Raw genomic sequence first — 15,714 nt, 5'->3', positions numbered from 1 at the left:
TGGTGGCACATGCCTGTAATCCCAGCTACTCAGGAGGCTGAGGCAGGAGAATCACTTGAACCCAGGAGTCAGAGATTCCAGTGAGCCAAGATTGTGCCACTGCACTCCAGCTTGGGCAACAGAGTGAGACTCTGTCTCAAAAACAACAGCAACAACAACAACAACAAACAAGATGGACACATTCCCAGAAATCTCTGATCCCTACCACTTCTCTCCTCTCTGTCCTGGTAAGGATTGCCAGGGAGGGTTGGGGAGGGGAGGTTTGTTCTCTTACCTGCCATAGTTCTGCCTCCTCTTTGACTCCTCCCAAGGTGGAAGTTCTATTTTCCTGAGAACAGAAATGAAATTGTTTTTGAGAGATCCAGTCTGGTCTCACCGCACCCCTCCCACACCATCAATGCATAAGCCAATGTCTGGGGTGGGAGCTGGAAAAAGTTGCCGCCCCCAAGAGCTTTTCTAACCCACTAATGGCACTGATTAGTTTCCTGCAATTCCCTGTCCCCTGCAAAACCAGTTTCCCAGAGACCAGGGAGTGGGTAGGATGCTACCCAGTTGGTAACATTCCCAGGTAAAGGGAACCATAGGCTGAGCCTGCACACTGTGTTGGTGGCCTGGCCTCCTGGTGGGACCCCAGACGTGATGACCCTGCTCAGAGGGTGAGACACAACCTTCCCAAACCTGAGGAAATCAGACCCATTCAGGACCCTTCCAGCTGTGTAACAGCTTGCCCCGTTGACTTTGGAATGAGAATTCTCCAAGGACATTCTTTGGGACTCCCGGCTCCTTCCCCAACTCTGAAATTTTCTGGCAGGACCCCGAAGTCCTCTACCTCCCACGTTCCACCAATCTAGAATCCTTCCGGTCACAAGGTCTGCAGGGGAGAGTCCTCAACTTTGCTGCTCTTAAGTTCTTCTTGGCCCAGGCCCATAGGATCCCCATAAATCCATCTGCTCCCCTCCGAAGCCAGTGAATTATAGTGTCAGGTGAACAGGAGTATTTTCCATTCTGTCACCACCACCATCTCTCCTGATTTCCTCTTAATTGCATCCATCTGTTATGGCCAATGGGGAGTCCCACACAGGAGAAGAAGGGGGTTGGCTCTGGGATGGGATGAGAGCCATAAATTGGGGTGGGGAGATGTCTTGAAAGAGTTCTCCAGCAGTCCCACCCTCTGTGCGATTGGCCCACGGCCAAGCGGTTCCATTTTGGGGACTCCATTTTCTGCCCAAAAAGCCCTGTCATTAATATAGAATCACACATGACAGAGCGAATTCCTCTGTCCCATGGAGATCATTCCATTTCACAATGGCCCACCCACTGGCACTTCTGGCCCCTGGCGGTCCCTCACCAGCCCTGCCACTGCACCCTAGCGTGCTGGAATGCCATGGTATGCCAACTGCGTTCTGGAGCGGTCACAGGTGCCACAGGGGCTATGCCGAAGGGAGTCACGAGGAAGGGTGGGAGGGAAGGCAGTCACCAACGGATGAGGACCCAGCTGGCCATGGCCAGGGGGAGGGCTGTAGGGGCCCCCATCTCACCCACCCCTCAGTGCAGCCTCCTGGCAAGTGCACTGGCAGCAGTCGGTGACCCCACACTGGAGTAGTCTGAGTTCAACACAGCTATCTGAGTCATCATCCCCATCGTCACACACATCATCACCATGAGCAGCTATCATCCTGTTACTCAGCTATTGGTCACACATGAAGAAGGATAACGATGATACCACTCTTCTCCCTCCAGCCTCCTGCCTACAGCTCCCAGCTGAGGAGGGCAAAAGAAGCAAAGCCCTTGGGGGATCTTAGGGGTGTGACATTAAGCCATCCACTTCTGGTGCTCCACCGTCTTCTAAAATAAGCCAGATTTGGTACAAAGTCAATGACATGGGGGAAGAGATCTGTTGAGTTGGAGACTAGAGGGATGTGGTCTCAGTTGGAAGAAATGAGAAAGGAAGTGAATTCTCTCCTCCATAATTTATTCCCACATTTAAGAAGTCCAATTATTCCCAAAAGCAAATGGCAGCTTGTGTCCTCACTTCAGCTGTCCCAGCAACACTCTCAGCACTGGATCCCGGGGCAGTGTCTCCCTGGCCCCTCTCCAGGATCTATGGCTCCCTACCCTTTTTCCCTACCCTCCCCAGATCCATCCTGCAGATCCAGGTCCCTGCTACCTCCAGCTGGTCCCTGCTACCTCTCAACTGGTAGAAATTGAGGCAGGAAGAGCCAAATGGGGTTCTCTCAACTGCTTTGACCATGTTACTAACCAAAATATAACAAGTCCCAGCCTGAGGTCCTTATTCTGGACTGCTAGTGATATTTTTAATCTGGTCATCGTATCACACTCAAAGTCAAGCCGTGTCCAGAAAATTAGAGCCAGGACAGAACCACCCAGACAGGACACACTGAAATTCTCTCTTCCAGATATCCTGGAGTCGCCTAGAGGGGATACAGGTGCACTCCAGCGTGTGAACGGCCAGCCAGAGAATGTTCACCAGGCAGATGTCCTACGCACTGCCTGCCCCTTCCTGCATAGAAAAACTGGACAGCAGGTTAGTGTCTCCATCCGGCCCTGTCGGCCCTGTCCTGGCCTGGGTTGGCAGCCAGGTGTGAGTGCCCACTTACCTGGGTGTACAGCTGGCCTACCGCTTCCTGTCTGCTCCCTCTTCCCCGTTTCCAGCTGCTGCTTGCTGGAGGCTCTGGATCGACTGGTAGTAGACAGGCAGGGCTGGAGCAGGTGTCAGTTGCTGCAGGCGCCTCTGCTCTCTCCGCCCCTCCCACTCACCCCGCCTCCTCCTCCTCCTCCAGTCCAGGCTTGGCAGGATAAGGCCCCCCAGGGCTAACACTCTAGCTCAGAGGAGGTCAGAGATGGAAGGGTCCTGTGACATCAGTCCATCCAACTCCTCGCTTTGCAGAGCTTTAAGCTCTTAACCAGACTGGCTTAGTATAAATTTGCCCCATGATGCCTCATTTATATGACCCTGTTTAGCAAGGACATTTTCATCATCCAAACCCTTAACTTTTCAGCTAAGCTGGTCCCTTGGGACCTTTGACACCATAAGTCACACAGATACATCAAGCCGCTGCCCTCTTGGGAATCACATCTCAAAGTGGTATCAAAGAGGCAGCAAACTTTGAGAGTGGGAGGGAAGGCAGTCACTAATGGAGTCATAGACACAGAGTCCACCGAGTGACCAGGAAGGAGAAGACTCTGGGAATTGTGTAGTCAGGAGGCCTGCTGGAGAAGGTGAGCTTGCTCAGGAGCTTTTCAAGGAATAGAAGGGGTGACCTGACCAGCAGGGTTGGGGGCTGAAGTTGGCAGGGCAGATGGTTGGCAGATGGATGGCAAGTGGAAACTGGAAATATAAGGCTGGTAACAGATTTTCTTAGGGAGAGTGGAGGGTAGGTGAGGGCCAGGAGATAAGGCCACTTGGTGTGCTTTTAAAGAGCCACATTCTGTCTCGTTAAGGACAGAGAACTGCTTTGTTGCCACCCATAAGCAAGGCTGATCCAGGATTCAGGTGAAGTAGAAGGGAAATAGGGTGAATGTCCTCCAAGGGAGGACACTGAATATTTACACGTATTCATTAGCATCTTGCCGATTTCTACAGGCGCTACCTCTGGATGTGCTCCTAGAGGGGACGTGTTTGACCTCTTCTGCGCAAGTGTGTGTATATGTGTCTGTGCATGCACACACACATGCATTTGTGTGTCCTCCCTGTGTGTTTCTGAGTGTCAGGTCTGGTCTTTCATTTGTTCAACAAATGTATGTTGAACACCTACCCTGGGTTGAGCCCTGGCTCTGGCACTGTGTTAAGCCCTGGGAATACAAACGTAAGCGAATGACAGGGCCCTCCCATCATGAAGTTTGCAGTCTAATGGGGCAGGCGGATGTGGGGGCTCTGAAGGAGACAATGGAAAGTATGAGGGGAGGGCTGCACCTTGGACAGCAAGGGAAAGAGTGGCAGTGAGAGTTGAGTTTGGACAGGTGGGCTTTGGGGGCCATTGAAGAGTTTTGATTTCTATTGTAAGGGTGACTAAGGTTTGTTTAAGGTGGAGAGGTGACAGAATCCAATCTGCCTTTTAAAAGAACTCATTCTGGCTGCAGAGATGCAAGGGCCCAGGAGTGCAGTCCCAGGAGAACACCCCAGGGTGTTCTTTCTCATGGTGGAGCCCTGAGCTCCAGGGGCCTCCTGAGCTGCAATGCTGCATCATCCCAGGAGCGGGAAGGAGGAGGCTGTGAACATGGCCCAATGCAGAGCCCTTCAGCATTTCAGGTGCCTCTGTTGCCCCCGTAGATAGCCCATGTGCTCTTCCCTGAAGTCTGGGGACGGCCTGTAGATCCACGAGTCAAGGTGTGCCCTGCTACCTGGCCTCCATTTTCCATGTTGTTGTTGTTGTTGTTGTTGTTGTTTTCTAAATAGAGATGAGATCTTGCCATGTTGCCCAGGCTGGTCTCAAACTCCTGGGCTCAAATGATCCTCCCTCATCGGCCTCCCAAAGTGCTGGAATGGCAAGTGTGAGCCACTACATCCACCCCATTTTCCATGTTTTAACAGCAGCCCACATTAGGGGACCCACTCATCTCTGTGCTGTGTCATACTTGGATCCGTATCACTGCAATAAAATGGAAATTTCATGACTCCAAGGAACTGAGATGAGTTACACAGTTTTTACCACTCTCCCCACTTTATCCTCCATCAAATGTAATGTCCAATAATATTTAGCTATGTCTGGATCTCTAGCCATCCACCACCACCACCACCACTTCCCAGGGTATAATCTTATTACACCTCCTGATAGACATTTCCTTTCCTTTGGGAGATAAAGAGACAAGACCTGGCCAGGCGCAATGACTCAGGCCTGTAATCCCACCACTTTGGGAGGATGAGATGGGTGGATCACAAGGTCAGGAGATTGAGACCATCCTGGCCAACATGGTGAAACCCCATCTCTACTAAAGATACAAAAATCAACTGGTTGTGGTGGCACACACCTGTAGTCTTAGCTACTTGGGAGGCTGAGGCAGGAGAATCACTTGAACCCAGGAGGCGGAGGTTGCAGTGAGCCAAGATTGCATCACTGTACGCCAGCCTGGCGACAGAGTGGGACTCTGTCTCAAGAAAAAAAAAAAAAAAAGAGATAAGACCTTACCTTCATTGATTAGGGGAATATCCACGTCAAAAGAACTCTGGGCAGTGAATTTGTGTGCATTATTCATTGTTCCTCAATGCCTTATGGAAAGGGCTCAGGGACTTTGGGTAGGGATAGGGTCACAATTCATTAATGCTCTCCTGCCCCCACAAGAATGAAATGCATTATATGGCAGGTACCAAGAGGCTCGGGCCCCATAAAGGCCTCTCTTGGGACCCTTTTACTCCTGATGGCATGGGTTGGATAAGATAGTCTCTGAGATCCTGGCCAACTTGAACCTTCCACAGTCCTCTAACTGAATGGGCAAGGCCCTGTGGACTTGAAGAGCAGTCCATGTGACCCAGGAGAAAATTTAATTCATTCACAGGCGTCCATTGCCTCTGGGCTTGGTGTAAAACTGGTTCTGTCCCAGCTGGGTGAGTCACTAAGGGTGCTCTCCAGAGGAGGGTGTCCTCTCTCATACCTGATGGGGTCCATGTAGATGAGTTAGCAGAGGAGGGTTCTAACCAAAGACAAGCAAACATACTCACACACAAACATACACATACACCACACAACATCAATAGAGCAGGTCTTTGTGAAAGGTAGAAGACCACGAGCTGCCCTGTGGAGATGGCTTCAGAGCCTAGGGGCCTTCTCTAGGCCTGGAGCTAGGGCATAAGATTCTATTTCACCACAGTCCCTACCCAGGAAGATGGAGCTGGGAGGATCAGTGGACAAACGACACCCCTCCTGTGCTTCCCACCATCCTCCTTGTCCACTATCACAGCTGCCCTCCAGTCCACCTGCTCCCTTGAACCATCCACTCTGTCCCCCAGCTGCCTGCCTGGCCAGTATTCCTCCCTATCTCCAGTCCAGCCCATGTGTCATCCTTAGTTCATGTCTTTCTCACCCCACCTGCAGTGTAATGAATCTCATGTAGCCTCATGGGAAAGAAGACCTTGGAGACCCCAAGGGCAATTTCATGGTTTCAAAGCTGGCTTTCAGTGATGGGGAAACGAGTCAGGAGCCAATTCCTAATCTGGAAGGGGCTAGTCCAGCAGGCTCAGCTAGCCCAAGGGCTACTGGAGGGGGTCCTTTGGACCCTCAACAAGGAGAGGCTGGGGAGAAGTTCCCACTCCACTTTCCAGGAATGGTTGAGCCACAACAGGCTTCAGTCTATTGAGGCAGCGTAGACTCTCACAGAATATCAGAGCTGGACAGGACCATTGAGGATATCTAATAACAACAATAAAATTATAGCAATAACAACAATAGTATTTAAACCTGATAGAGTTCTTGCTACATGCCAGATATTCGTTTGAATCTTTAACTGTATTAACTCATTTAATCCCTCACAACAAATCCAGAAGGCAGAATCGATCACTAAGCCTATTTTACAGAAGGGGAAACTGAGATACACAGAGATTATGTAACTTGCTCAAGGTCACACAGCTGGTGAGTGGCAGAGCCAGGATGTGGACCAAGGCCATCCAGTGCCAAGTCTACTCTCTTAACAACTAATGTCCTGTGGATCCAATCTAACTCCCTTCTTTTCAGATACGGACACTGGGGCCTGGAAAGAAGTGATTTCCTCCTGGAAGGCACACAGTAAAGTGCTTTGCAGCCAGATTCGCCTCCTGGTGGGAATGAAGCACCAAACCCTAAATCATTCCAGAAAGCTGCTCCCTTCAAATCTCCATCAGGTGGTGAGGAGGTAAATAAACCACTCCAGCTAAACAGATGCAAACCCACTCAGCTTTCTAACATTGCATTTTTGTTTTGCAGGGACACTTGCCTATTTTCATATAATCAAGCAAATCACAGCACTCACTGGTCCCCAATCTACTGTGTGATGTTTTCTACATGGGTTATTTCATTTAGCCCACATAACACCCTATGATGTAGAAACATATCCCCATTTTAAAGAGAAGGAAGTTGAAGCTAAGAGCAACTAAATAATGTTTCCACTGTTACACAGCTAGTAAGTGGTTGAGTAAAGATGTAAACCAGACCATCTGATTCTACTACACTTCTGCCTCTCGTCCTAGATATCGGATTCTTTAAAAATAGACATAGTCTCACATTTTGCAGGCTTCATGGCTATATTCTTTTAATCATCAATGTTATCCTCAAAAGATCTAACAGGGCCTATCAGAAGTTGAGAAAGACCTGGCCACTTGCAATTTTTGAGACTTCTAATATTTTTTTAAAAGAAGAAAATAGGACTAGAAATAATGGGTAGTACATTTAAAATATTTACATTAAACCACTTAAAACTTTTACAAGTCCTGTAATAATCTATGAAAAGCATGATTACATTGCAAGGCATTTTGTGTCTATGAGTTAAAATCGTTCATTCCTGATGCCCTACCAGTAGGGTAATAGTGTTTACCAGGAAAAAACACAATTTGTGGTTAAAGGTATAAAATGAGTATTCTCTTCTTTCATTCCATCTATGACCGTGTGGATAACTCATTTGTATATAGTGTTGGGGCTCTTCAAGGAGTACCCCCTCCCCATTCCCATGACAGGCCCTGTCTAGGGCGGGAGCCCAGCAAGGGAGGCAGGTCTGCAGGAGGTTAGAGGAGGCTCTGCCTCACCCCTTCCAGGCCCTGGCTCTCTCCGCACAGCGGCTCCAGCTCACAATGGCTTGGAAGAATGGCCTAGTGACTGGCAGAGAGGAAGGAGGTAGCTGGGAAAAAGATGCCCTTCTACCCATCTCTCCCAAGAGTGGTGAGGAGCCTGGGGCTGCTGCCCCACAACTCAAAGCAGCCGTGCCGTGTGCCTCTGACAACCATCAGCTGCTGCTTCTCCTAGTGGCCCTGGGCCTCGCAGCAAGAGGCTTTATGCTGGTAGGAGATGGGGAGAGGTGGGACTGCAGAACCCACCTGGGCAGTCCCCTGGAATCCTTACTCAGCTCTCAGTTAAGTCACCACCCTGAGCAAATCCGAGAACCCAGGACTGAAAACTCTGCTTCTGGTGCAGCAACAGAGTCCAGAAGGAGCTAGAATGCTGCGTAAGTAGCAGTGAGGCAGTTTGGAGGAGCCAACCACCTTGAGTTGGGAGACCCTGAGGCAGACTGGGGCAGGGGAGCCAGGAGACCCGAGTCCTAAAGTTGTCTCCTGGAAGCCCCAAGCTGGACAGCCTAACGCAGACTCATATTAGAAACAGACTCCGTTGGGCTGGATTTGGAGTGGCGTCGCTCTTCCCTGCTGAAGAGGGCACTCTCCTGCCCATGCATGGAGGCTGGCTTATGACAAATCTGAACTCTTCCCGGCATCCAGAGCATTTCACCAACCAACACCCTCGCCACTGACCTCCCAGTGTGTTCCCTCCAACTCAGGCAGGCTGCCCTCTCATCCCCACTGCGTTCTCCCTCCCGCCTGGAGTGCTGACCTCCCTGCCCTCCTGTGATCACCATATTAAGTGGCATTTCCGTGTGACTGCATTAATTCACCTCCGTTTTCAGGTCTCAGTCTGTCTTGCAGACACACTCTGTCTCCTTCTGAGTCCTGGGAATTTCCCAAGAGCTAGAATTGCCTCTCCCTGTATTTCACCTTTCCACAGCCCACCACACCCCAAGACACGGCTCTGACCACAGAAGCTTTATGACAGGGCAGTTTCTCCTGAGCCTCAAGTCGGGAGATGCTCAGAAGCTGTATCGGCCCTTTCCCTTCCCCACCCTGCAAGGAAGAGTTCCCTTTAAGTAAAAAAGAGTCCTGGCTAAACATGTGTTTAGCAGATTCCCAAAAACAAGCTTCAAGCGGGTCAAATTTCTTGACATGCCAGGAAAGAGCCCATTACCAACAGGACCGCCCACATCCAGGCAAGCCGTGAAGTGTCATTTGTACTTTGCTATGGAGTTTGGCATTTATTTTGGAGTGGATGAGGAGTCATGGGAGGCTCTCAGGCAGAGAAATGACATATTTGTATTCTAGAAAGAGCCCATGGGTGGTATGCATTGGTTGGATTGGAGAAGAAAAATTCTGAAGTCAGGACCTGTCTCTCCCAAGTGTGGGGCCATGTGTCCTACATCAGACTGGGGGCTCCCAAGGGCAGGGAGAGGGACTCGCAACCCCTGTGCTGAAGCCTGGGGCACAAGCTCAGGGAAAGCTTAATGCCTGTGGACTGATTTACCTGAGGTGGAAATTGGGACTGATTTACCTGAGGTGGAAATTGAGGCTGATGGGGACATAACTTATCTCCAGGGACATAACTTATCTCACTCTCCCTGGCCAGCCCAGAAAGGGACCCTGGGGATGCAACAATGTGACACAATCCCCCTGACTCCAGCGTGGCTCCTTCCCTGGATCATCTGTCCTCTTTCTGGCACCAATTTCCCAAATTCCCAGCAGCCCAGCCACACACAGCTGGTGGTAAAGATCAGGCTGAAACCCCATCCCTGCCCAGTGGCTTGGCCGTGGAAGCAGAACACCACGGGCAGAACAGGCTGAGGGCTGGGCAGGGAGTGGCTGGGACTTGCTTGGCACCTCAAGTACTTGGGAAGCCCAGCCATGGGGAGGAAAAGGCTGACACTCCCCTGCCTAAGAAACATGGGGACAGGACCCTCCCCTGAGGGCTAGTGAGGAGACAGTTCCTGCCCACAGGAGGCTTAGCCTCAGGCTTCCACCTAGGATGGCAGAGGCAAAACCTCAGTCCTCTGATTGAGGAGACACGATCTCCACTATCAGGTCACCATTAAGTTGTATATGTCATTGCTATGGTTGGCTCCGACAGCCAGTCCTATCTATGACAAGCAGAAATGGAAGCTCACAGGTATCATGGATCTACAGCGGGTGACTGTGCAAGGCACTTGGCACTGTGCAATTCTCTCTTTAATTATCTCACTCCATTTTACTATTTCCACTGTGGATTGTAGAGAGGTGTTTGTGCATGCTATAGCTTCTGCCTAGCTGACTCATCTTCAGATTGGTTTAATGTGACCTTTGTCCAATGCAAAGTAACTAGCACTTACTGTCATTGCAATTATCTCATCCATCTTTAGGGCATGTATTGGTTTATGGGCTCTCTCCCTACATAAAATGCAACTTAGATTGCAAGTCCCATGAGAGGGGTTCTGTCTTGTTCACTGACTTTGAGAATAGTGCTTGGCATTCATTTATTAAATGAACAAGGCCTGAGAGAATCTGCAAGTAGTTTACCTGACTCTAATTTAAGAGGGAGTAAGGGAGGGTGAGGAAGAATAGATTCTTTACCACCACAACTTGATTTTAAGTCTGGAGATATTTGGAGACTCTTCTGTAACTGTAACTATGAGAGGGGAGAAGATGTCTATTAGGGCTTTGTATAATAAAACTGGAAGACACGGAAGAGAGAGGTTCCACATAAAAGAGAACAATGAGATTCTGAGTGAGAATGGAATTACACACTTTAAGAGCCAAGTTAGAAATGTAGCTGAGCTGGGCTCAGTGGCTCACGCCTGTAATCCCAGCACTTTGGGAGGCCGAGGCGGGTGGATCACCTGACGCCAGGAGTTTGAGACCAACCTAGCCAACACAGTGAAACCTTGTCTCCACTAAAAATACAAAATTACTAAGTCGTGGTGGTGGGTGCCTGTAATCCCAGCTGCTTGGGAGACTGAGGCAGGAGAATCACTTGAACCCGGGAGGTGGAGGTTGCAGTGAGCCTAGATCGCACCACTGTGTGACAGAGCAAGACTCCATCTAAAACAAACAAACAAACAAACAGAAATACCATGGCTGGTCCTTAAAGCTAGGGGCTAAGAGTAGGGTCATGATGTAGGATTAATAAAGAAACTCTCTCTTTCCTCAGCCCTGACTTTTGCATTACCACAGTGTTTTACAGTCACCAAATGGCTTACGAAAGTTGTCCACCCTCCCAGTTCCTGAACAGCAATGGAGAATTGGTTAACAACTGAAGACTCAAAGGGCTCCACGGTAGAAAGCCAAACTCACTTCTCTATTGACTTCCGTTTGAAAAGAAAAACTGGTGCTTCAAGGATTCAATCAGAATTTGTGATGCAAAGTGTTAAAATTTCCTCAAATATTTAAATATTTCCAAACACAAGTACAAAAGAGCAGCAAAAGGAAATAACCATTGAGTGCTGGAGTAACATCAGTCATTCTAAAGTTAGAACCAGGATTTGGGGTGTGTTTGGTGATACACAAGGCATTTGGCTCTACGCAATGTGGAAAACCTTGCTCCATGAGGTCTTTCTGTTTTAAATTTGCATCTTTTTTTGACTTCCCAAATGTTTTTACCACAATTAATCCCTACTCATTTAATTTCTCAAACATCGCCCCAAATAAATTTGGAGTTCTTTTTCTAAAAATTAAATCCCATGTTCTGGAAGGTTTGTGCCAGTGTCAGAATCCAGTGAATGACAGAGTTCAGGTGAACGTGAAGCCCTTTACCAGGGCTTTATGCCCTGGTTAAGTGCCAGGTGCCATGCTGGGCTTTTACTTGTATGGAGACCTTCAATCCCACAACCCCCCTGTAAGGTGAGATTCTTATCCCTGCTTTACACATAGGAAACCTGGGACATGAGAGGTAAAGTAAGTTTAGGTGACAGAGTAAGCCCTGATGAATGCAGTGGCGGATCTGGAAATGGAACTGGCACACAAGTCTCCTGGCCTCTCAAAATTTGGGCTCCTCCATTTATAAAACAAGAAACCGAGATGTGCATGACACCAACCCTGTTCTGTTCCTCCCTCCTTCTAGAGAACCAGAAAAGATGGAAGAAAAAAGAAGGGAGTAAGGGATGGATGGAAGGAAGGAGAGACAGCATGTGGAAGAAAGAGAGAGAAAGACAAACGTAAAGAAGAAGAGGAGGAAGAAGGAGGAGAAGGAGGAGGAGGAGGAGGAGGAGGAGAACAGAATTCCACCAGAGGAATGCCATTAGTACCAGTCAGAGAAAAGACGACAAACCCTTTGGTTTGTTTAGCTCGGTGACACGCTTTGGTGCTGTTCTGTCCAAATGCCCAGACAGCATCAACCAGTGATTTCAGGCAGCCAGAGCATGCTTCTCCCTCTTATGTCCCAGCTTCCCTTTTCCTGAAACTCCCATTCCTCCCACTCTCCCTGCAGTTAATTCTGGAAAGTGTCCCAGGCGGTCCCTGGGCTAACTTAGACAATATCCCAGGGGGCCACCTGTCAGCCTAGGTTGTTAGATGCTTGCTCCTGGGAGATTGACTGAGCCAGCTGGATCTCACTAATGCCTAGGGTGGAAAAGGGCTTTGCTGTCTGGTGAATGATTTGTGTTCCTGGAGGAACTCGATCAGGAACCGCTTGACGGCACGCCAGTACTCAGTTCTGTGTGGCTTCACAGAACTGAGAACCTGAAGACCTGAGATCCATTCTTGGTTCAGTGTTGTGTCCATCCTGAAGATAGTTAACACTGGTGTTCATCTCCATGCTGAAGAAAATTCTCTGAGACTCTCTTTCCCATTTCTTCTCATTGCATGGGTGTGATCTGACCCACATGAGTGGAAAATGGTATCCTGAGCCTGCTGGTTCTCTCCTGGGGCTTTCTTGTCTAAAGAGCTTTTCCCTGTCATCTCATGATGGCTCCACTGATGATACAATGAAAGCTTTCATTGGCATCTCCTGAATCTCCTAGAGTGCCCTGAGTGCCCTTTCTACAAGAGGCTGGGAGCAGACTTCCTAGGTGCTACCCTCTACTTTATTTTAAAAACTCGTGGGGATGAAAAACACTGCCCTTACATTCTGGTAGCATGAGAATGTAAAGGAAGAGAAATTTTCATTTCCTGGTTGACTTTCTGAGATCACTCTAAACTGACCATAAGCTAAAAGGACCAAGACCACAAGCTATGGTAGAAATGAGAATTATGAGGAATTTGGTACAGTGGAAGGGACCTGAACTGTCAACAATATCATATCCTGGTCCACACTGGGGGACATTTATGATCCTCTGGAAGAAATGTCATGGAGACTATCTCAGGATTTACAATTATGCTGACATTTCCTAGTCATGTGACTACAGCCTAGTCTTAAACTCACTGAATGTCTGTTTCCTCATTTGTAAGAGGGGATGACAATATTATTAGTGGAAGAAGCATGGACTTTTGAACCGGATCGACCCAGGTTTAAATTCCACTTTTACCACCTGGAGGCCATGAGCCTGGAGTGGAGGGAGCAGAGGGGAAGTGGGAGGAGAATTATCAGAGAGTAAAGGGGCCAGTGATCACATTGGGCTATAAGGCCATACTAATGACCTTGGCTTTTACTCTGAATAAGATGGGAAGCAGTTGCAATGTTTTGAGCAGAGGGATCACAATTTGTAACTCATGTTCTTAAGAGACTGGCCTGGCTGCTGGGTTGAAAATAGACTGAAGGGAAAAAGGGGTGGAAAGTCGGAGACCCAGATATGCAGCCCCTGCAATAATCTAAATGAGAGAGGATGACACTTCAGACAACGGTGTCACAGTGGAGATGGCGAGCAGGTCAGATTCTAGATGTACTTGTAGGTAGATTCTAAGGACTTACTGACTTGTCACAGTTTATCATTATGTAACTGAGTAGTTCTTTTTTTAAGAATTTGTCTAATCTACTAAACTGAATACTCTATGGGGCAAGAATTGTATGTGTATTTTATGCACTGATGAGTTTCCTGTGTTGAGCTCAGTTCAGCAATATTTGATGAAGGAATGAAACCTGAACATCTTGAGAAGCTGTGTCTGCTGTGCCCCCTAAGCCAACTCTCTCTCGCCCACCCTCTCCACTTCTCTCTAGCAATTCTCTGACTCCACAGCAAAGTGACAGGCTGGTTGCAGCTGAGGCCAGAGAGGAATTGCAGCCACAGACAAAGTGGGAGAGTGGTGGAAAAGTGGTGATGGAGGTGGAGGGGAAGGAAATATGGAGATGAGAAGGACATACTCAGGCAGCAGCCTGGATAATCACAGGGCCAAAGAGAGGGAGGAGATGGGAAAGTCACATGGAGGAGAGTGGAGAGTCACATGGAAGATGGAGGCTGGGGCCAAAAGAAGAGAGAAATGGAACCTGGGCTTTTCTGTGGCTAATGTTAGTGTAGGTGCTCCTCTGAGATCAGTCCACCAACAACATTGATTCACTGGCATGGTAGGGATGGACTTCACATCAGAAATACTGGGAGCCATGGAGTTGTTAGCTTGTGCTCTTCCCTGGGCACCAATAATCGAAGGTCTATATCTGACTTCCTCCTCTTTTGTAGCCTGGTGATACTGGGACAGGGTAGAAATGGATGAGGGAGGGTGGAGATATTGGGTTTGAAGAGGGTCTAAGTCTGTTTTATGCTGCTGTAACAGAACATCACAGGCTGTGTAATTTATGAACGATAAAAATTTATTTGGTTCATCATTCTGGAGGTTGGGAAGTCCAAGAGCATGGCGCCAACATCTGGTGAATGTCATCTCGTGATGGAAGGCAGAAAGCAGAAGAGTGCATGAGACAGAAAGAGAAAGGGGGATAAACTTATCCTTTCTATCAGGATCCCACGTCCATGATAACTAACCCATTCCCAAGATAATGGCATTAATTCTCCCATGAGGGCAGAGTCCTCATGACTTGATCACCTCTTAAAGGCCCCACCTCCTAATACCACCACAATGACAATTACATTTCAACATTAGTTTTGGAGGGGGCATTCAAACCATACCAAGGGGCATGTGTATGTGAGAGCAAAGCTGAAGGAGGAGAATAGTGCACATGGAGGTGCATGGCAGGGCATGAATGCACCTCAGGGACAACCAGAGAGCAGACCATGGCTGGGGTCTGAAGGAGAAAAAGAGAGGGGATCACAAGAAAGGGGGGCACAGAGATACAGGGATGCCCCTCTTCTGACCCATGTCATCTTTTTTTTTTTTTTTTTTTTTTTTTTGAGACAGAGTCTCACTCTGTCACCCAGGCTGGAGTGCAGTGGCACAATCTCAGTTCACTGCAACCTCTGCCTCCAGGGTTCAAGCAATTCTCCTGCCTCAGCCTCCTGAGTAGCTGGGATTATAGATATGTGCCACCACAACTGGCTAATTTTTGTATTGTTAGTAGAGACGGATTTCACCATGTTGGTCAAGCTGGTCTTGAACTCCTGATGTGATCCGCCTACCTCAGTCATCCAAAGGGCTGGAATTACAGGTGTGCACCACCGTGCCTGGCTTTGTCATCTTCTTTTTAAATTAGTTATCTTCCCTCACCAGGCCATCACACACCATCCCTGTCTTCAGCAGGGATTCACACATGTTCACAGGTTGTCTCATAGCTCTGGCCACAGCCTGCGCTCACCCCCATACACAGCTCACCTTGCTACCTATGACATATATGTGCACACACTCCTTGCTTTCTCCACTGCCTCGCCCATATAAGAACTTCACACATTTGGTTGTCTAACATGTGTGTAAACACATGCATACATACAACACATACACACACATCTAGGCACCAGACAATTTAGTCTTAAGATTTTAAGTCCTGCCCTGAAATGTGACACCTTTCTTGCCTCATCATTCTTCTCCTAGGTCTAATCTGGAGAGAGAAAATTCTGGTGATACTAGAATTTTATTCTAGCCCAGCATACCTGCAAGAGCCTTATTGTAGTCCTTCCAATAGAAGG

General features: G+C 48.5%; 1 protein-coding gene across 1 annotated transcript in view; it reads right to left on the bottom strand.

Moving 5' to 3' along the window:
* Positions 1–281, bottom strand: part of IGFN1 (immunoglobulin-like and fibronectin type III domain containing 1) — a 35,473-nt gene extending 35,192 nt beyond the window's left edge. Inside the window, exon 1 of the mRNA XM_011931837.1 lies at positions 275–281. Within this exon, the coding sequence (XP_011787227.1) occupies positions 275–281 (7 nt within the window). The remainder of the gene's footprint in view (positions 1–274) is intronic.
* Positions 282–15,714: the final 15,433 nt, after the last annotated feature.

The sequence above is a fragment of the Colobus angolensis genome, unplaced genomic scaffold (assembly GCF_000951035.1).
Source record: "Colobus angolensis palliatus isolate OR3802 unplaced genomic scaffold, Cang.pa_1.0 Scaffold91, whole genome shotgun sequence".
NCBI classification, from domain to species: domain Eukaryota; kingdom Metazoa; phylum Chordata; class Mammalia; order Primates; family Cercopithecidae; genus Colobus; species Colobus angolensis.
Note: the sequence above shows the minus strand (reverse complement) of the source record. Positions and strands in the feature narration are given on the sequence as shown.